At 46.7% G+C, this 22,229-nt stretch overlaps 1 protein-coding gene across 1 annotated transcript in view; it reads right to left on the minus strand.

Annotated features, from left to right (window-relative positions):
• The window catches only part of TTLL13 (tubulin tyrosine ligase like 13), a 433,768-nt gene that overhangs the window by 263,813 nt on the left and 147,726 nt on the right, over positions 1-22,229 (minus strand). The window contains 3 exon segments of the mRNA XM_085644394.1: positions 3,580-3,761; positions 4,897-5,122; positions 5,219-5,304. Of these exon segments, the coding sequence (XP_085500520.1) occupies positions 3,580-3,761; positions 4,897-5,122; positions 5,219-5,304 (494 nt within the window).

Genomic DNA, 22,229 nt, shown 5'->3' on the forward strand with positions numbered 1-22,229 from the left:
GTTGTAATATATATCTGGATGTAATGACAGAAGCAGCTAAATACCAGTCGGGTGGCACACTAAGCTAAGCACATATTTTCAGCTTGTGTGTTTTTAAGCCACGCCCTTAATTGCATCGGCCACGCCCCTTTGTGAGACCCCCTAGTTTTTCCATTCCACTTAAAGCCCCTATTGCTGGTTCATTTTGTGCAGCATCTTATTGATTGCTGCATGTCAACAAATGACCTTTTACTGTAGTGATGAGTCCAGAGAGGGCTACCTAATATGGAAGTGTGGCAGGTCTGTCTGTGGGCTGGTATTCTGGCTCTTTGTGGGACTGTATTTTGGCCTGATGGCCTGCTGTTTACTGTTAGTATCACTGGTATCACCGCAAACATTTGCTACAGCACGCACTAATGCAGTCAGTGTCCCATATCTCGTAAAACACATACACAGTGTGTTTTTACAAGTTCAAAACAGCCCCGATTTGTCAATAGGGGCCACTTTCTTAGCTATCCGTTTCGCTAATGGGGCCTCTTTTATTTTGGTGCCCGGCCTATTTTTCCCTCGTCTGACCCTAGTTAGAATAGCAAGTAAAGATCATTAAATTAGCTGTTCCCTAACAAAGAAGTCTGAACTATCTCACCTTCTGCAGTATACACCATGTACTAAGTTGGGATACTGGTGACTGTAATGGTCTGCCTCAGCCTTTCACATAGAGTACTCAGACTCCTAATGTTTAAATGATCAGCATGAAATTGCATGTTTAATCAATCTGCCCTGGACATAGATCTATGTTATGCTGTTTCTTCCTACAGTTTTACCTCCTCAAATTGCATGGTGCATTAAAAATCGTTCTCCCACTATATTCCTAAAACCCTCCATGAAAAATTCCATTTGACTTAAAACGTTCAGTTATTTTCTGTCCTTTCTTTCTTCTCACTGACCCTCTCCTTGCTTTCTATCTTGTACATGCCTATGATCTCTGAGTATATCATACTCTAGGTCATATGCCTGTATGCCTTTATATTCTATTGCTGTAGTTCTGAAAATGACTCGTACCTTATTTCATAGATAACAACCTATCCCCCTTTAAACCATATTCCTGCAACCCAACAACACTTAATCACCGCTATCCAATGTATTCATCCCACCAACTATTTGTAGGTACCTGCATAGCTCACACTAATGACCACACTCAGCTCCCAAAGAAAATGGAGTAAATCCACTGAATGGTTTACCTTGAGGGCACGTAACTTATCTAAAAATCCGTTAATAACTAATACCCACTTGATTAACCACTAACCCTGGGTTCTGGAGTAGTGTGCTACTCACAGTAAAGCATTTCAAAGCCTTGCCAGGGGTAGTAAGTGCCATAAAAATACAATTACAATTACAAAGACTGCATCACAGAATTTCACCTTGCTTTCATCTGGCGACATCTGCTGTATAAAAATGTAGCCATTAGCCCCTCCCCACAATTTGTCTAAACAAATTTCATGTGTCACCCACATTCTGCAAGGAAATTGTGTGAAATGTCTTTTTAGGTCTGGTGTTAGCAAAGACCTTTTGATTTTATGTAGGATAAAATTACACATAGCGGCTTTCAGCCAGCCCTCATCATCCATTGGTCTATTGTTGTGTCATTCACATTTTGTTTTTGCGCACCTCAGCATATAGCGTGGGGCAGTGGGACAGCTTAAGCCACTGGTTAAAATTCACTTTGAGTGCCTGCATTTTAATCTTTCACAAGAAGCACATCGCCACTCAAGCTAGTTCTGTTCAGTGCCAGTATTATAATTACTTAAGTGTTGCCTTTATGTTTAGAGCCTGATGTAATAGCATGACGTTTCTGATCCACATTCCATCTTTATCAGATCCCATCTCCTGCCAATGATGTTGTAAATTCCTTATAGAATGGTTTGCTTTTCTGACTGCTGCTATTTCACAACATACCAGATTATATCCATTTGAAACGTTTCTGTATTAAGCTATCCTTTTTTTACTCTTTTTCTTCCTCTCCTTCTTTCTCTTCATTTCTTGCCTTCTTTCCAGCTTGTCTTCTTTCCCATTTGTTTTCTTTCCTCATTCTTCCTTTCTTTCTTCCCTTTGTCTCTTTCTTTCTTTCATGCCTTCTTTCTCTTTCGTCTTCCTTCCTTGTCTGTCTTTTTTCTTTCCTTCCTCCCTTTTTTCTTTTGCCTTCTACCCTGTTTCATCTTCTTTCTTGCCTGCCCTCTTTTGTTTTTTTCTTTCTTTCTTGCCTTTGTTTCCTCACTCTCTTCTTTCTTTCCGGAAGGTAAGAGATTTGCAGCTAGTGCCATACTGATTGTCTTTTTTAAGCATTGGTTAGCCAAGACCTTTGGATTTTACTAAAATGATGCTTATAACTTGGTAATTTACAGGGGTTTATGCCAAACCTCATCCATTAGTCTGTGGGTGGCATAATTCGCATTTTTATTCCAACCACTCCAGCATGCATTGAAGGTAAATTTATCAGCTCACTTCAGCCCATGCCTGACTTCATTATGATGTTAGGATCCCGGTTTTCCATTTTTACGGATTTTTACAGATAAATAAAGACAGAAAACAATGTTTAAAACTTGATAAATATAGAACTGGGCCTACTCCCCTCTGCTATAGAGCCGGGCCTCCCTCCCCTCTGCAAAAGAGCTGAGCCTCCTCCCCTCTGCTATAGAGCCGGGCCTCCCTCCCCCTTCTATAGAATCGGGCCTCGATAAATACAGAAAATCGTGCTGTTTTTCATGAATTGTAGCCCAACAGCTGAGCAGATGGGCAGCATGGGAAATTAAAAAACAAGATGAAATTTCTTTAATTAATGGCATGTCAACATACATTTGTGTTATACTGCTACTATTTAGTGGATGTATTGTTACGCAATATTTGGCATCTTAAATTGCTAAATCATGACAGACATCAAAAAATGAGTGTGTCTCTATCATTTTAAAAAATGTAAATTTACAGTTTTACAACATTATTTATAAACAAAACGTAAAATAAATATGGATAAATACAGATAAAATAGCCAAAAAACAAATATGGATAAATACACACGGAAATGTTAAAAAAATAATTACCATAAAACCGGGAGTCCTAATTATGAGTTATGGCATGCCTCCCTTTCATAAGGAACACATCTGCACACAAAGTAGTTCCCCTCAGTGCCAGGGCACTCTATGGCAATCTGTTATTGTTTTTTTTTATAACCAAATATTTGTTTGCCTGTAGCAAATTATTCTTACTATTCTTTTTAGATTTATGTGGACCCGAAATATTCCCAAACAATAAGCTTTTAAAGAAACCTTGATGAAACAAAACAAGAATTGCCAGCAGGCTCGTGACCCTTGCCAGACCTATTGGCTTTGCCTATGCTTGTTTAATATTTGACATCTTTTCAGTAGTTTGGAGAAGAACCACCTTTCTGCATAACTGACATGAAACCAATTTTATCTTAACATTCTTGATTCATAGCTAGAAGTACAATTTATACACAGTGCAAAAGCCTTGAAAGAATACACCATGTGACTTCCTAAACACATCATGAATTGTAACTAGTTATTCCAGTGAGCAGCAAAGCTATACCTGGCTTCTCGCGGTGGGTTGCGCTGGAAGAGGCGTTCCTTTACTCTTCGTTTGTCTTCTTCTAACACCTTCTTTTTGTCACATGCTCGGATATTGATCAAGTTGAAGGTATCATAAAGCAGGCTGTCTTTCACCTCTCTATCCATCAGGGAATCAGTAGTAAAACTTGGGGAGTGATTCACCTGACCAGACACAGTAAGAAAAAATCACAAAATGAGCATCGCGCAAAAGTACATTTTCTACCAGCGGTTTCGGAAATGCAGTTATGTATTCATTTTACATACATATAACACACGAGGTCGTTTCAAAATGCTTTATGAAAATAGAGTAAGTATAACAGAAAGAAGTGCTTCGGGACAGCATGACCCGGAACAAGAAAGAGATATGGTATTTGCATTTTGAAGCATTTGTGACACATTGATGAGTATGAGAGATGTAGGCTATGAAAGCTTTGATGCCTTTGCTTGGTTTCACAGTGTTGTAAAAGTGATGATGTTGCCCGCTGCAGTGTTCAATGTTATGGAGTGTCTTTTTCCACGTCAGAGAGAGAGCAGATGTATTTTAGTACAATAAATGTAAGGTGTACGTGCCGAGCATTACTGTTCTCTATTTTTTTAAACAATTCTTTGATTAGAAATTGGGTAGTATGCCATTGCATAATCAAAAATACAAGATCAAATTAGACATTGTAAATATTCAAACTCGATATACTGAAGGAAGAATGCTTACCAAATGTTTCGAAATTGTGTTTCGTCTGTTGCAAAAGAAAGTATTTGAGAAAAAGAGACATAACACTGCAACGTGGTGGGAGGGTAGGGCAAAAAATAGAGGAAAATAATAATGAAAAATTATAAGAGAATAGGAAGAAAGGCGAAGAATGGAATACAAAGTAAGAAGAGAATAAAAAAGAAGCACGTGTTAGGGGACAATAGATACCATTTGAGCAAGCTTGCCCAAAAGCCCATGCGGTCAGGCAGGGATCACTACCATAGGAAAATATCTTTGGTCCAAGCTAAACCAGGTATCTACATCACGTCTGCAGTGGTAAGACTACGAGCAATGTCGTGTACAGTTAAGAGATGAGACTATAAGCTGTTTAGTAAATAAATAACTCTAGCCCTGCAGTATTAATTTAGAACACAGATGAATGGCACACCAACTTCAAAAACGTAACGAGTGTAGAGCTGTTTAAATCATTGTAAATGCTGAAATCTAAATTACTTAAGAATGCGCACAACAATCAAAAATTGATATAGAATTGCTTCAAAAACCCTTATTCTTTTCCTGAAGAAGTAAATGCAGAAAATTGCTCATTACCTCAAGCAGCCAAGGTTTGGTCTTTCTGTCCAGCAGGATGTCGAATCCCAGAATCTCAAAGCAGGCACTTCCAGCTATATGATTTGGGAAACAGGTACGGTAGTTGTGTTTGAGGATGGGGTGAGCTGCGATGAGGGTCTTGATAACCACATCCTCAATATCTTCCCATACCTTGGCCGCGTCATAGTTATGGTCCTTTAACCACTCATTCAGGGTGGAGAGCTTCCTGGTTAGTAAAAAACAGTGTATTTAGGAATAGCTGACAAGAAATACAGGGCACATTGGTTGGGTCAGTTTTGTATGGCATGAAATAAAATGGTACCTTTTGCTGCCAGTGACTTCATCTCGGATAAAATTTTCATTATGTTTATTGATGGCATAATTGGTGAGGTGCATGCATATGTCATCCTGATGGGAGGAGAGAAAGTGATATATATTTACTGACTGTGCATTTGGATTAAGCACATTCTTATTAGCAATAATATTACATGGTGTACACTGTCAAACCAGTTTAATGCAGGGATATTTGATGTTTATTGTCACCAGAATTTACGGTACTCATGTAACTGATCTTAGAAGAATGAAAACAATGAGCGGTCCTGCTGGGATTTGAACCTGTGACCACAATACTCTTCTTAACTTCCTAAGCCTAGCAACCAAGTGATCACATTCAACCCCATTGAAATAAGTCACATCCCTACCTGCTAAAGATGTCAACTACATAATTGGCTCTAAAATTATTTATATCAATTCAAACTACGTTTCCAAAGTTTTTCTTGCAATCGCCGTCTTAAACTTTACTTTTAGACATAATGAGAACTTTTGTAGCAAAAAGTGGTTCTGCTGGTTGCTTGGGTAGGAAAAGGTTGCGGTGTAAAGCACAATGTAAAATTCTGAGAAATTTCAGTAATTTCTCCAACGCAATTAACATTATCCACAGGACTACTCATAATCACTTTGCATTAACTTCAATTACATACTTTGGAATTGAATACTCTGCGCTTCTGTTGAACAAGTGCACTAAATGCCTGGCGCTATCAGGCATTTCAAAAGTGACTGACTTCTACAGATTACGTTATTACTTAGAGACGATGATTACATTGTGTGCTTGAACTATCTTTTTTTTAAATGTCATCACTCACAAAAGAAGAACCTAAAAAAGATTCTACGAAAAACAAAAACCAGGAATTGCTCAAAATATCACTGAAGTCTTCTAACACACACCCCGGAAATACTTATAATTCTAAAGCCTTTAATTATGTCCCAAACTCCCCTGTGACACCTTAAAGTTCAGGTTATTTAACCACATTGTGCCAAACTACTGAACTAGCCATCCTTTGACTTGAGAAATTGGGTCTCGCTTTCAGCCTTCTTCTTTACTGCATTTTCCACAAACATAAAACAACAGTCCAATAAGTAATGCAGTGATCCACTGGTTAAGCCAACATAATCAATATAGAGCATTCATTACCCATAGCCAACTGGGCAGATCTCTGTGGGAGGTGAGCATCTTTTTACATCAGCCATGGCAAGGACTCACGGGTGTGAGTAAGATTGGCATGGAGATATTCGGTAGAAAATGTATACAGCCATTCCTAGTCAATCAATCAATCAGGATTTATAAAGTGCGCTAATCCCCTGATAGGGGTATCCAGGCGCTTGCAGGTCCTAGCGGCTTATTCAAACAGCTAGGTCTTGAGGGCCATTCAGAATTGCAGAAATGAGGTGATGGTCTGGAGTAGCATGGGGAGGCTGTTCTAGGTCTTTGCTACGATGTGGGAGAAGAAGCATCCTCGACTTCTGCTTCGGTAGATGCAGGTAGTATGGGCAAGTGAGAGGGAGACAGACCGTAGTCTTCTCGACGGTTGGTGGAAGTTAAGGTGGAGGTTAATGTAGGCTGGTGCTTAGTTGTGTAGAGCCTTGTGTGCGTGGGTCAGTTTAAATTGTCATTTCTTCTGTATGGAGGGCCAGTGGAGTTGTCTAAGATGGGATGTGAGGTGGGTTCATTGGGGAGGGCCGAGGATAAGTCAGGCTGCTGCGTTTTGTATGGTATGAAGTGTCTGTAGGAGGTGTGCAGCGATTCCCACGTCGATGGTGTTGCCGTGGTCAAGTTGGCTGGTGATGAGGGTTGTGTCTCATGGTGCGTCTCGTGTGTAGGGGTAGGCACTTGAAGATCTTATGTAGCATGCGCCGACTGAAGAAGCAGGTGGAGAAGACCGCGTTGATCTGTGATTTCATGTTAAGAATGGAGTGGCAAAGTTCATTAGGTCTTGGATTCGCAGGCCTCTGGAAAGGGATGTGCAAAGAGTAATGAGGGCAGAATGTGCCAGACCTGTAAAAGATGAAAGAGTATGTAGTACTCCAAATTTGGATCCAGAGTTGATTTTTTTTTGTTTTGGCTTGTGAGGGATCCTAGGAATGGACTTGAAAGGTCTTTAAAGATTTGCCAGGATAAGGTCCTGGATGTGTTAGGGCCTATGGCCAAGATTTTGGACATGGCGAAAGAAGTTTATGCAAATTGAAAGGCAGTGGACACAGATTTACTTAGGGGATGGAGCCAAAGAGCTGTAGTGCTCTTAGGTAACGCAAATGCAGGACTAGGATGGAGCAAAGTAGGGCAATCCTAATGAGAATAAGTTCTAAACTAGGGGACATGGCACAGAAGGACAATAATGAGGATGCCATGGGTTTGCGCTTTTGGGGAAGGTCTTGTTAAGAGTATTAGAAAGTATGTGAATACTTTCACAGCGTTGGAAAAGGTGCAAGTGAATATGAGGAAGGTATTCGGAGGTGGTGTTTTTGGTAGGGCCAGTAGGAGGGGACAATCTGCTGGCCGAGGAGTAAAAAGGTCCCAGTATGGCTCCTAGTATTATTGCCCAAAACAGAAATTGATTTAGAGGAAGGGGCTATACTTCAGTAGGATTCTATCTGAATAGAGGAAGATTGGGAAGAGCAGGTCGTGGAAGATTTTCAAGAGGACGAGGACAGCTTCAAGGAGGACAAGGTGAGTATGGAGATTTTTACTGGTTCTACCCAAGGAAAAGTAGGGGGCGTCTGAGGTTTTCACAGAGGAGTGGAAGAGAATAACACAGAATCCTTGGGTTTTAAAGACAATTCAAGCGCATGGAGTAGAGTTTATAGATTATCCCTGTCAAAGAGAAGAGACGAGGGAGCTAGTCCATAGAGCAGGAGTTATTAGTAGATGTGGAAATAGAATCTTTACTAAGGAAGGATGCAATATGACATGTAAAGGATTCAAGGAAATGGTTTGGAAGCAATTTATTTTTAGTAAATAAAAAAGAAAAAGATCATAAATCTAAGAGACCTAAACAGATGTGTAGTTTACAGACATTTCAAGTTTGAAGGAATCCATTGCTTGAGAGATCTGTTTGAAGAGAAGGATTGCTTAGTGAAATTGGATCTGAAGGATGCATATTTCACAATTCCTATGAAGATTTACAATTCAGGTGGAAAGGGATTCTTTACCAGTTTTTATGTCTTCTATTCGGTCTATCATCGGCACCTTGGTTTTTCACAAAGGTGATGAGGGTGGTCATGTCCAGTTTTCCACAGAGAGGAATGCGTATGATAATTTATTTAGATTACATTTTGCTGATGTGTCCGAATCAGAAGGGTTGAAGGAGAACTTGAGGAAAGTTATGAGGAAGTTAGAGAACTTAGGAATTATAGTGAACGTGGATAAGTAATTTCTAGTACCAAGTCAAAAGATGGAGTTTTGGGGTTTTCCGATAGATACAGTGAAGAGTATGCTTTTGTTGCCGGAAAAGAAGGTGAAGTTGATCAAAAATAGAGATACAGTTGAACATGAAGAAGAAGTTTATGACATTGAGGGATTTGGCAAGGATAGTAGGTTTATTGTCTTCTTCAATACAGGTGATTATTTCAGGTCCCCTTCATTACTGAGCTTTGCCGAGAGTGCAAGGGGAGGCGTTGTGAAAAGGATTATGGTATGGAGAACAAATATCTATGAGTGTAGAGGTGAATGAAAAATTGGAGTGGTGGATGAACAATATGGAGGCGTGGAATGGACGCACAATTTTTGGGAGTTATCCAGGTTATGCTTTGGAGAAAGCTTGAGTGGATGGGGAGCTGGTTTAGGAGGTCAACAGACAGGTGGAGTTTGGTCAAAGGAGGAGAAGTCAGTATACATAGATTGCTTGGAGTTGACTGCAGTATTGAATGCAATGAAAAGTTTCAGGAGTACTCTAAGAGGACACTCAGTGTTGGTAAGAATGGACAATGTGACAGCAGTGACATATATAAACAGATTGAGAGGAACAAGATCCAGAGAATTGGCAAACTTGGCGACAGAGTTTTGGATTTTTTGTTTAGAACACAAGATAGAGGAGAGGGCAGAGTATCTACCAGGAGAGATGAATCAGATTGAAATTCAAGGCATTAGAAGGATTTCAGTGATTGGAATCTGGATGCGAGTTTTTTCTTTAGGATAGACAAATTGTGGGGTCCACTGGAAGTGGATTTCTTTGCGAGTCGATTGACCTATCAAGTAGAGAACTATTTCAGCTGGAGACCAGACCCTTTGGTGTTAGCGGTGGGTGCATTTCAACAAGTTTGGAGAGGAATGAGAACGTATGCTTATCCTCCTTTTGCAATGATATAGAGAGTATTATTGAAGGTGTGACAAGAGAAATGTCAAATAGTGTTGCTAAAACCATTTTGGGTGTCTCAGGTATGGTTCCCGTCAGTAAAGGAGTTAGCAAGTGCAGAACCGTTTTTGATTCCAGCAAGAGAAGATCTTCTAAGGAATGCAGAAGGAGAGGAGCATCCTTGCGTGCAGAGCAAGGTGCTGAACATTCTTGTTTGGAGGATGTCAGGAGAGGTAGCAGTTTCAGAGAACTTGCGAATAAGGCTGCAGACGTACTGGGGGAATTATGGGTTCCAGGAACTAGGAGTAGGCATAAAGAAATTTGGATAACATGGTCTGGTTGGTGCATGGAAAGGAGTTTGGATCCCGTGGAGGCTCCTGTAGTTGAGATAGTAAATGTTTTGGTAGAGAAGTTTGAGGAAGGATTAGGTTACTGAACGATTAATTGTTATAGGTCAGGAATTTCAGCAGGGCATACTCTTGTGGGGAAAAATGTTATGGTTTGTAGGATTCTGAAGAGTATGAGATTGAAAAGGCCTCCTAGGGAGGTACAATGCGTTGTGGGATGTCAATGCAGTGTTAAGTTTGTTTTTACAATGACTGGCGAATAAATATTTGGATTTGAAGAGTCTTGCAGGTAAATTAGCAACTTTCATATGCTTTGTTTCATGTAGGAGAGTTTCAGATGTGATTGTATTGGAGGTAAGTAACAAGGTAATGGGACCAGATGGGGTGTATTTTGAGATTTGGAAAAGGACAAAGACGATGTCAGAGTCAATATTTTACCCAAGGTTACCAGAGGAAAGAAAGTTGTGTGTAGTAGAATGTATGTATGAGTATATAAACAGGGTGTTGGAATTCAGAAAACATGGAGAGAATCAATTATTAATATCATATGTGAAACCATATGGTGCGGTGAGTACTGCAACTATTGCTAGATGGGTGAATAATGTTATGAAGGAAGGTAGCATTGATGTGGAAAGATTCAAGGCACATTCTTTAACCGGTACAGTGGCAAGTAATTTGTATTTGTCTGGAGGAAGATTAGAGGACATTTTTTAAGCAGCTGATTGGTCTAATGTAGGGAGTTTTGCAAAGCACTATGTTAGGCCAATACAACATGTGTCAAATGTAATTTTGAAAGGCTTTCAACATGCATAATGGTAGACTCTGGTCTTGAAATGAAATGGAAATTCTCCAACCAAAGTGAAATGAGAATCAAGATTTAATTAAAGACACAGAGGCTAACATTATTCCTCCCGCCTACTCCCTTAGATAAGCAGAAATTAATAAATAATTAAAAAAAAGAAAGTAGTAATGAGGGGTAACATGAAAGAGGAGGAGTAATTTAGGATTATGTATAATAACTTATTTTACTATGATTGTCTTTGTACACAGTTGTATTATATGAGGAAAGATGGAGGTTCATGGGTTGGTGTTTTTCTCTCTCAGCAGAGTAGCAAGCAAGAAGAAGGATTTGAAAGGCATGGCGGGTAAAGAGAAGAAGAAGCGGTGAAAGGAGAAGAGTGTTGGAACTGGGGTAACCAATTCACAAGGGTAGCCTGGCTCGTGGCAGGAAGGCTCCCAAAGGCATTCTGTATACAGTAGCCGTGCAGCACACACACCCACCTCAGCAGAGTAACGCACGCAATGATAGGACTTCACACCACTTGTATTTAAAAACAAGACTTCTTTATGTAGTATTTTGCAGCAAGAAGTAATTTAGCCTGAATTCATTAATGACGGGAAATAACATGTGCAGGAATTTAGCATAAGATCTTTGAGGACTGAGTATAACGTTCACAATAAATTAACATGAATTCATTACGGTCTGGACCCAACATTAGCAATACATTAGCACAAATTCATTAAAGTCTGGACATAACATTAGCAATACTCCAGCACGAATTCATTAAAGTCTGGACATAACATTAGCAATACTCCAGCACGAATTCATTAAAGTCTGGACATAACTTCAGCATTACATTAGCTTGAATTCATTAAGTATCAGCAATCCTCTCGCCCTGGAAGTGTCACGATAACTGGGAACATATTCCTTTGTAGTGGGAGCGATCTGGTGTGGGGCTTCCCGGTTCTACAATTAGGAAAAAAACAAAGGAAGGGTTCCCAATGGGGCTGACTCGCTGGCTTAATGACCCTCCGCACCCTCACATGCTCAGTTTCTGTATCTTCTGTATATGTCCCGAGCCTCCCGACGACCCACCAGGCTCAAGAGGCCCCGTCCCAGTCTCACCCGGGGAGGGGCGGATGCGGGGCTGCCTCTCGAGGGGTGAACACTACTCGGCAACCCCCCTGCGCTACTCGGGTCTCCGCGCCCCTCCCCCCGGGAAAGTTACCTGAGATCTTCGGCTCTCCGGGGCCCTTGCGCTGGTCTCTTCAAGACGCCGTCACTGAGGGAGGCTTCCGGGGAAGGCGCGAGTCCAACCACTCCCGCTGGGAGCAGCGCCGCTGGCGTGAGGCGATGACAGAGCTCGGGGAAGGCTGGACGTGGGCGGGGGCGAGGCCTCTGACACGGCCGACGCTCCGTCACGTGATGGAGGTCGCGAAAAGGTCGTCCGGCCCCCTGACAAGTGCAATGGCAGCTACCCCGGGCAGCGGCGGTGAGTTTGAGAACAAATAGCGCTTCGCCACCACAGCGCTTCAGGACTCGGGCAGCGGCGGTGAGTTTGAGATCAATTAGCGCTTCGCCACCACAGCGCTTCAGGACTCGGGCAGCGGCGGTGAGTTTGGGAACAAATAGCGCTTCGCCACCACAGCGCTTCAGGACTCGGGCAGCGGCGGTGAGTTTGGGAACAAATAGCGCTTCGCCACCACAGCGCTTCAGGGGCAGGATATCGCACTACCAATTTAGTGCTGACAGAACCAGTGGGGGCTCTGAGGAGGATTCCTGGCTGAGTCTTCAGCAGTTCTTCACAGATGGTGATTCCTTATGGCGCTGATGGTACACGGCCCTTTCCTGACAAGGGGATAGTTAGTCAGTTCGGGGGATGGGGGGGGGTTTTGAGTTGGAGGCTGCTGCCAGTTAGGCCTCTCCTGATGGTCCCTAGGGGATTCCCTCACACTGGGCCAGGTCAGTGGGTTTGGTCAGGAATCCTCACGCAGCTTAGCGGGCAAGGCCTAGACCTAGTCACCCCTAGTGGTATAGGTGCCCCCTCCCCCTTCCGCCTAAACTCCAGCACAGGGTCCCCCCCAGTTCAGTGGTACCTCAACAACTGACTAGAAAGTTTCCCGCCCTTTCTATTTATACCCCCAGATTAGGTGACCTCTCTCTATTCCGGAAGGTTCCAGGGCCTTCTACATTCTAGGGATGGACAGGGGAACCAGGCTAGTGATGTCACAATACCTAAGGGTTCTAGACAGCTCCTGACAACTAGGGTGCTACATGAAAGACCGCTCCGCAGTAGCAGGGGTCTGTGGCAGCCATCTTGATGGTAGAGAGCACCTGCACCTTAGCATTGACTAGCAATGGTAAGGTGCCCGGAGACCTAGAGCCAACCAAAAAGAGGGTGGAAAAAAATGAGGCAAGGGCGAAAAAAAAAACCCAGGAAAGATCACCCTAGGGCGGACAGGTCTAACAGGCGTCCCCCCCAGCCGAAAGTGGGGAGACCTACCCAACCTCTAGGGAGCTCTCCTCGCTAAGGCGGAAAAACCGGGAGAGACCGTCCGCGTTGGCGTGGTCAACCCCGGGCCGATGTTCCACCCGAAAGTCCATCCCCTGTAGGGAAATGGACCACCTTAGTAACTTTGGGTTCTCGCCTCTCATTTGCATGAGCCAGCGAAGGGGGCGGTGGTCGGTCTGTATGAGGAAGTGAGAACCAAAGAGATATGGTCTCAACTTTTTCAGAGCCCAGACCACCGCAAAGGCTTCACGTTCAATGGTGCTCCACCGTTGTTCCCTGGGAAGGAGCCTTCTAGATATAAAGGCCACCGGTTGGTCTTGGCCATCCTGGTTCAGTTGCGAGAGCACAGCGCCTATGCCATGCTCAGAGGCGTCTGTCTGCACGATGAATTCCTTGGTGTAATCAGGAGTCCTAAGCACCGGGGCGGTGCACATCGCATGCTTCAAGGTGTCAAATGCCTCCTGGCAAGCAGCTGTCCAGTTGACTTTCCGTGGTTGCTTTTTAGATGTCAATTCAGTCAGGGGGGCAACGATGGTTCCATACCCCCTGACAAACCGGCGGTAATATCCAGTGAGGCCGAGAAAGGCCCGGACCTCAGTCTGAGTCTTGGGGGGCTCCCAGGCCAATATGGCCTCAATCTTGGCCTGGAGGGGCTGCACCTTACCCCCGCCCACCAGGTGTCCCAGGTAAACGACAGATCCCTGTCCAATCTGGCACTTGCTGGCCTTGATGGTTAGACCAGCCCGTTGCAGAGCCCGCAGCACCTCCTGGAGATGCTGCAGATGGTCCTCCCAGCCGCTACTGAAGACAGCTATGTCATCCAGGTAGGCCGCTGAGAAGGACTCCATGCCAGATAGCACCTGGTTCACCAACCGCTGGAACGTGGCCGGAGCATTCTTGAGCCCAAAGGGCATCACTTTAAATTGAAAGTGGCCCTCGGGGGTGGAGAACGCCGTTTTCTCCCGTGCTCCGTCTGCCATGGCAATCTGCCAGTACCCTGACGTCAAGTCAATGGTACTAAGGTACCGGGCTGCTCCCAGCCGGTCAATCAGCTCATCCGCCCGAGGGATCGGATGAGCGTCCGTCTTGGTGACGGAATTCAAACCCCGATAATCCACACAGAACCGAAGTTCTGGTGTGGTGCCCGGTGGGGCCGCTTTCGGCACCAACACTACCGGACTTGCCCAAGGGCTGCTGGAGGGCTCAATAACTCCTAGCTCCAGCATCTTGGTCACCTCACCCTGGATACTATTCTTCACTTTGTCGGACAGCCGATAAGACTTGGCTTTAACCGGTGGGCTGTCCCCTGTGTCCACATCATGGGTACACAGTTGCGTGAGTCCAGGCGTGAGGGAGAACAACGAGGCATACTGCTCCAGTATCTGGCGGCAGTCCCTCCGTTGTTCCGGGGTCAAGGATGGGGAGAGGACCACTCCCTCTACCGAACCATCCTTCTCTTGAGCCGCCAGAAGGTCAGGAAGAGGCTCACTCTCTTCCTCCTCGCTCCCATCCGTCACCATAAGGAGGGTCATCTCCGATCTCTCATGGTGCGGCTTCAGGCGGTTTGCGTGGAACACCCGATGGGGCTGCCGGGGGTTCTTCAAGTCTACTACATAGGTGTTCTGGCCTCGTCGCTCCACAATCTCGAACGGACCAGTCCACCGGTCCTGGAGGGCGCTAAGCTCCCCAGGCTCCATGACCCACACCTTCTGTCCAGCATCCAACTCCACCGTCCGAGCGTTGCGGTCATACCACTCCTTCATGACGGCTTGACTGGCCTCCAAATTGGCTGAGGCCTCCTTCCACAGCTTGGCCATATGGCTGCGGAATGCCAGCATATAGCTGACAACATCCCGGGGAAGCTTCATTGAAGTCTTCTCCCAACCCTCTTTGACAAGGCTGAGGGGCCCCCTAACGGGATGGCCGTAGAGCAACTCAAAAGGGCTGAACCCGACTCCCTTCTGCGGTACCTCGCGGTACGAAAATAGCAAGCAAGGGAGGAGGATGTCCCATTTCCGCCTCAAGTCCTCTGGCAGGATCCGGATCATCCCCTTTAAGGTCTTGTTAAAACGCTCTACGAGTCCGTTAGTCTGGGGGTGATAAGGAGTGGAAAACCGATAGGTCACCCCGCACTCCTTCCACATGGCCTGCATATAGGCTGACATAAAATTTGTGCCCCTATCCGACACCACGACCTTGGGGAATCCCACTCGGGTAAAAATTCCCATTAGGGCCCGCGCCACCACGGGTGCAGTGATGGTCCTCAGAGGAATGGCCTCAGGGTACCGGGTGGCGTGGTCCACTAACACCAGGATGAACCGGTGTCCCGAAGAGGTCGGAGGGTCCAATGGTCCCACAATGTCGATCCCGACCCGCTCAAAAGGGGTCCCGACCACCGGAAGCGGTTCCAAGGGGACCTTCACCTTGGTTCCTGTCTTGCCACTTGCCTGGCATGTCTTGCAGGTCTTGCAATAGGTGTCAGAGGCAACTCTCATCCTGGGCCAATAAAAATGCGGGACTAACCGCACGAAAGTCTTGTCCTGGCCCAGGTGTCCAGCTAGAGGTATCTCATGGGCTAACTCCAGCAAAAAGGTCCGGTAGCATTGGGGCACGACTAAGGCCCTTGAAGATCCATGCACCGGAACCTTCGGCTCGCTATACAGGAGGCCATCCTCCCAGTAAACGTGGTAATTACCGGATTCCTTATTAGTCGCTTGAGCTGTGGCCTGTCGCCGCATGCCTTCAAGCGTGGGGCACTCTCTCTGGCCCCGGCGAAATTCCTCCCGGGTAGGCCCTCCTTCCACGCACCAACCGGCCGGGATAGGCAGGTCCCCCACAGGAACAACATCCACCTCCGCGGATCCTGGAGCCACAACCGCCGGCTCCTCTTTCATCCCACGGGGGGTATCCACCTCCTCTACTGGTCCAACTTCGGGTTGGGCTGTTCTTTCTGGCTCCAACTCGGTGTGAGTTCTTGGCCAGGCAGCCATGGACCTTGTAACCACACAGGCCCATCCTGGTAACCCCAGCATTTCGGTGTGGGCGCGTAGCTCCACTTCCTTCCAGATGTTGGTCTCCAAATCGTTCCCGAGCAGACAGTCCACTGGCAAGGCGGGGCTCACGGCAACTTTCAAGGGGCCTTTAACTCCTTCCCACTCAAATGGAACCCGAGCCACTGGGTAATGACTCAGGCTACCATCAGCCAATACGGCCGGATGGAACACGTCAGGGATCAACTGCTCCGGGGACACCAGCCGCCTTACTACGGTGGTCATGTTGGCACCTGTGTCCCTCAAAGCCTCCACCTCCTGTCCATTCACCTGCACCCTCTGCCGGTATTTGGCAGTATTCGATGGTAAGGAAATCACTGGAACCTCTTCCCTATCTCCCAGTGAGACGAGGGTCAGGCCTGTCCACTCCCCCTCCCGATCTAGGGGCAACTCCACCCCAAGCGCTATACTAGCCACCCCGGGGGGCTTACCTCCTGCGGGTGCAGGAGTTCTTTTGCGGCACTGGACATCCCCTTTATAGTGTCCCACCTCCCCACATTCATAACACTTGACTGTTCTTGGCGGTTGACCCTTGTCAGGGTGAGTGGACCTTGGGAAACTGGACTGAGAGGGAGTCCCTACACTTTTCCCAAACTGCCTGTTTGGTGGGCCTCGGAAGAGCTCCTTCTTTTTATCTCCCCCCTCTTTCTTCTGGGGGGCGCTCTGTCCACCCTTCGGGCCATCTCCCCCGGGTCCCTTGAGGGTCACTCGGGTACTGACCCAAGTGTCTGCCTCTTCCGCAAGTGTCCGGGGGTCGGTCAGCTTGCGGTCCACCAAGTGTTGGCGCAGCTCCGGAAAACATCTATCCAAGAGGTGCTCTCTCAGAACTAAGTTGTACAGACCCTCAAAATCCTGCACCTCGCTGCCACGCACCCATCCATCTAAAGCCTTCCGGGCATAATCATAGAAATCCACCCAGTTCTGCGTGGTCAACTTGTGACTGCTACGGAATCTCTGACGGTATCTCTCAGGGGTGAGGCCAAACTTTTTAAGCAGGGCCTCCTTCATCACCGGATAGTTGGTTTGGTCTACCTTCTCTAGATACAAGAGGGTGTCCCTCACTACGGGAGGTATATATCGGTACAGGCCACCCCCCCAGTAGCTTGTGGGCACCCCATGGACCTTCAGGGATACTTCGTACGCCTCCAACCACCGGTTGATGTCATCCCCTACCCCGTAACTAGCAATCACATCTTTTGGGAGGTAGAATTTAGGCTCCCGTGGAACCTCTGGTACGCTGCCACCATTTACATTCCCTTGCGCACTGATCTGTAATGCTCTCAACTCCAATTCTTTGAGCTGGAGCTCATGCGCAAGCTTCCTTTCTTCCATTGCTAGCCTCTTATCTTCCTTTTCTTTTTCCAATTTTGCAAGCTCCCATCTCAGTAACCTCTCCTCCCTCCTGTCCTCATACTCCTCCGGCGAGGCACTCCTTCTAGACACACTACTGCCTGCCCCAGAACGTCTCCCTGGCGACAAGTTTTCACTGACATCAACGTGCAGCAGGTCTAGTTCTCCTGACGTGCCCGCCTCCCCTAATGCCCCTTGCTCCTCTGGCTCCTCGTCCCCTTTCCTCTCTGGGTGGGCTAATACCCATGCTTGTAAGGCTTTACGGAGCTCTTCTCCTTTGGCTCTCTTCCCAACTGCCACCCCCATCCCCTGACAGAAACTCCTCAGCTGAACCACCGAGTATTCCTCTATGTTGGCTAGCTGGAACTCCATTCTGACAGGTGGGGACCCAGACAATATGAGTGAATATCAGGACGTAGGTAACAACTAGGGCAATCCTCTGGGCACACCGTTAGACAGTAGAGGCCACCTGGCTATGCTTGCTTAAACACTAGGTGTCCAATTGCGGCGTACTCTGCTTCACTGAAGGGTGCTGCACAACTACAGGACCGGATCCCACCGCTGAGCACCAAATTATGTTGGAACTGGGGTAACCAATTCACAAGGGTAGCCTGGCTCGTGGCAGGAAGGCTCCCAAAGGCATTCTGTATACAGTAGCCGTGCAGCACACACACCCACCTCAGCAGAGTAACGCACGCAATGATAGGACTTCACACCACTTGTATTTAAAAACAAGACTTCTTTATGTAGTATTTTGCAGCAAGAAGTAATTTAGCCTGAATTCATTAATGACGGGAAATAACATGTGCAGGAATTTAGCATAAGATCTTTGAGGACTGAGTATAACGTTCACAATAAATTAACATGAATTCATTACGGTCTGGACCCAACATTAGCAATACATTAGCACAAATTCATTAAAGTCTGGACATAACATTAGCAATACTCCAGCACGAATTCATTAAAGTCTGGACATAACATTAGCAATACTCCAGCACGAATTCATTAAAGTCTGGACATAACTTCAGCATTACATTAGCTTGAATTCATTAAGTATCAGCAATCCTCTCGCCCTGGAAGTGTCACGATAACTGGGAACATATTCCTTTGTAGTGGGAGCGATCTGGTGTGGGGCTTCCCGGTTCTACAATTAGGAAAAAAACAAAGGAAGGGTTCCCAATGGGGCTGACTCGCTGGCTTAATGACCCTCCGCACCCTCACATGCTCAGTTTCTGTATCTTCTGTATATGTCCCGAGCCTCCCGACGACCCACCAGGCTCAAGAGGCCCCGTCCCAGTCTCTCCCGGGGAGGGGCGGATGCGGGGCTGCCTCTCGAGGGGTGAACACTACTCGGCAACCCCCCTGCGCTACTCGGGTCTCCGCGCCCCTCCCCCCGGGAAAGTTACCTGAGATCTTCGGCTCTCCGGGGCCCTTGCGCTGGTCTCTTCAAGACGCCGTCACTGAGGGAGGCTTCCGGGGAAGGCGCGAGTCCAACCACTCCCGCTGGGAGCAGCGCCGCTGGCGTGAGGCGATGACAGAGCTCGGGGAAGGCTGGACGTGGGCGGGGGCGAGGCCTCTGACACGGCCGACGCTCCGTCACGTGATGGAGGTCGCGAAAAGGTCGTCCGGCCCCCTGACAAGTGCAATGGCAGCTACCCCGGGCAGCGGCGGTGAGTTTGAGAACAAATAGCGCTTCGCCACCACAGCGCTTCAGGACTCGGGCAGCGGCGGTGAGTTTGAGATCAATTAGCGCTTCGCCACCACAGCGCTTCAGGACTCGGGCAGCGGCGGTGAGTTTGGGAACAAATAGCGCTTCGCCACCACAGCGCTTCAGGACTCGGGCAGCGGCGGTGAGTTTGGGAACAAATAGCGCTTCGCCACCACAGCGCTTCAGGGGCAGGATATCGCACTACCAATTTAGTGCTGACAGAACCAGTGGGGGCTCTGAGGAGGATTCTTGGCTGAGTCTTCAGCAGTTCTTCACAGATGGTGATTCCTTATGGCGCTGATGGTACACGGCCCTTTCCTGACAAGGGGATAGTTAGTCAGTTCGGGGGATGGGGGGGGGGTTTGAGTTGGAGGCTGCTGCCAGTTAGGCCTCTCCTGATGGTCCCTAGGGGAGTCCCTCACACTGGGCCAGGTCAGTGGGTTTGGTCAGGAATCCTCACGCAGCTTAGCGGGCAAGGCCTAGACCTAGTCACCCCTAGTGGTATAGGTGCCCCCTCCCCCTTCCGCCTAAACTCCAGCACAGGGTCCCCCCCCAGGTCAGTGGTACCTCAACAACTGACTAGAAAGTTTCCCGCCCTTTCTATTTATACCCCCAGATCAGGTGACCTCTCTCTATTCCGGAAGGTTCCAGGGCCTTCTACATTCTAGGGATGGACAGGGGAACCAGGCTAGTGATGTCACAATACCTAAGGGTTCTAGACAGCTCCTGACAACTAGGGTGCTACATGAAAGACCGCTCCGCAGTAGCAGGGGTCTGTGGCAGCCATCTTGATGGTAGAGAGCACCTGCACCTTAGCATTGACTAGCAATGGTAAGGTGCCCGGAGACCTAGAGCCAACCAAAAAGAGGGTGGAAAAAAATGAGGCAAGGGCGAAAAAAAAACCCCAGGAAAGATCACCCTAGGGCGGACAGGTCTAACAAAGAGGATGTTCGCAGATTAAAAGAGGAGGAATGTTCTAGACAAGGGATATTTATGTACTGGGGTGCTCTGGTTCTAGTTTTTTAGATTGTTATACGTCTTTAAAGAGCTGCAGATTGGCAATTAAAGGATATGATGCATAATGTTAGCCTCATGTGTCTTTAATGAAATCTTGATTCTCATTTCACTTTGCTTGGAGAGTTGCCAGTTCATGGTGAGCTTGTTGTCAATGATGATTCTGAGGTTTCTGGTGTGGTCAGAAGGAGTGGGTGCGGGTCCTAAGGTCTGATGGCCAACAGCAGGCGTTCCATGTGACCCTGTGATCCGACAATGTTGGGCAGCAGGTCATATATGCATTGAAGAGCATGGGGCTGAGGGATAAGAGCTGGGGGATACGGCATGTGATATCCTTGGGTTTGACGGTGAAAGGTGGTAGGTGGATCCTCTGGGTTGTTCCGGTAAGGAAGGAGGTGAACCACCTAAGCACATCCCCTTGGATGCCGATGTGGTGGAGTCTTTCGATCAGGGTGGGATGGGATAAGGTGTTGAAGGCTGCAGAGAGGTCGAGCAGGATCACAGCTGCAGTTTCTTCTTGGTCAGGGGGGTTCTGGTGTCCTCGGTGGCTGTGATCAGGGTCGTTGTTGTGCTGTGAAAGACGGATTGGGAGGCGTTGAGTAGCTGGTTCTGCTACAGGTGTACCATGAGTTACTTTTTGATAATCTTTTCCAGTACCTTAACTAAGAATGGGAGCAGGGATATTGGCCATTGTTTTTTTAGTTCGCTGGCATCGGCGGAGGGTTTTTTGAGTAGTGGTCTGACTTTGGCGTGTTTCCAGACATCGGGAAATGTTGCAGTGGTGATAGAGGTGTTGAGCACAGTGGTGATTTCCTGGAAGATCCTTTGGTTTCTGAAGTTGAAGATGTGGTGCTGGCATGTGTCTCTGGGAGCTCCCAAGTAGATGGATTTCATAGTGGAGGTGGTGACCTGGGTGGAGGGAGGTTACATGTGGTCAGTCTGTGGTTCGTGTCGGTTGTAGTGGTGGCGTATCTGTTGAGGAAGTCCATATGTGTGGGTTGGGGTTCGAAGTTTCTGTACATAGTTGCGATCTTGTCATGGAAGAAGTCGGCAAGTTTGTTGCACAGCTCCTGTGAGGGTCTGATGTTATTTTTATGGGCAGCAGGGTTGGAGATTTCCTTAACGATGTTGAAATGTTCCTTGGTGTTGTTGCTCTTGGGTTTGATGTGTGCGGGTAAGGCTTTCTTCGTTGTTCCCCTCAGCAGGTGGTAGTAGTGTCATGTGGTCATATTAGGCCAAGGCAGGAACACCACCATTTTACATGATGACGTTTTAAATTTGCCTTCTTTTCTTAGAACCACTGACATTTGACACACATTTGCTTGTGCTCCTATGCACGATAATATGATCTGAAATAGCTGTGTTTACATTTGCACTTCGTACGCATATCATCACAATACCTTGAACATTCGGTACAAGGGCTAAGTTCAATGTGCATGATGACGTTTTAAATTTGCCTTCTTTTCTTAGAACCACTGACATTTGACACACATTTGCTTGTGCTCCTATGCACGATAATATGATCTGAAATAGCTGTGTTTACATTTGCACTTCGTACGCATATCATCACAATACCTTGAACATTCTGTACAAGGGCTAAGTTCAATGTGCAAAAAGTATTTATTTGTTATTGTCTGCTCAGCGACTGAGCCATCACGAAAGAATCAACAATAGCGGCCTGGCTGGGACTTCGGCATGGCAACATGGATGATGTTGATTATATATGTGACATCACTCCATCGTTTAGTTAGAGGAGCATTTCGCTGGCACTCTGAGGTCGCATGCCTGAATTCCAGCACAGCTGATTCCTGTTTACCTCCTACGAGGGATGAGACCCAGCTCTCTACTAAAAGAAGGGCTCCCTGATGACACTTACCCACCGATAACGGGGGAGTTAGATCACCCTACAGGGATTCTGATAGATTCACCCACCCTAGGCACAA

The sequence above is a fragment of the Triturus cristatus genome, chromosome 3_1, assembly GCF_964204655.1.
Source record: "Triturus cristatus chromosome 3_1, aTriCri1.1, whole genome shotgun sequence".
Classification (NCBI taxonomy): Eukaryota; Metazoa; Chordata; class Amphibia; order Caudata; family Salamandridae; genus Triturus; species Triturus cristatus.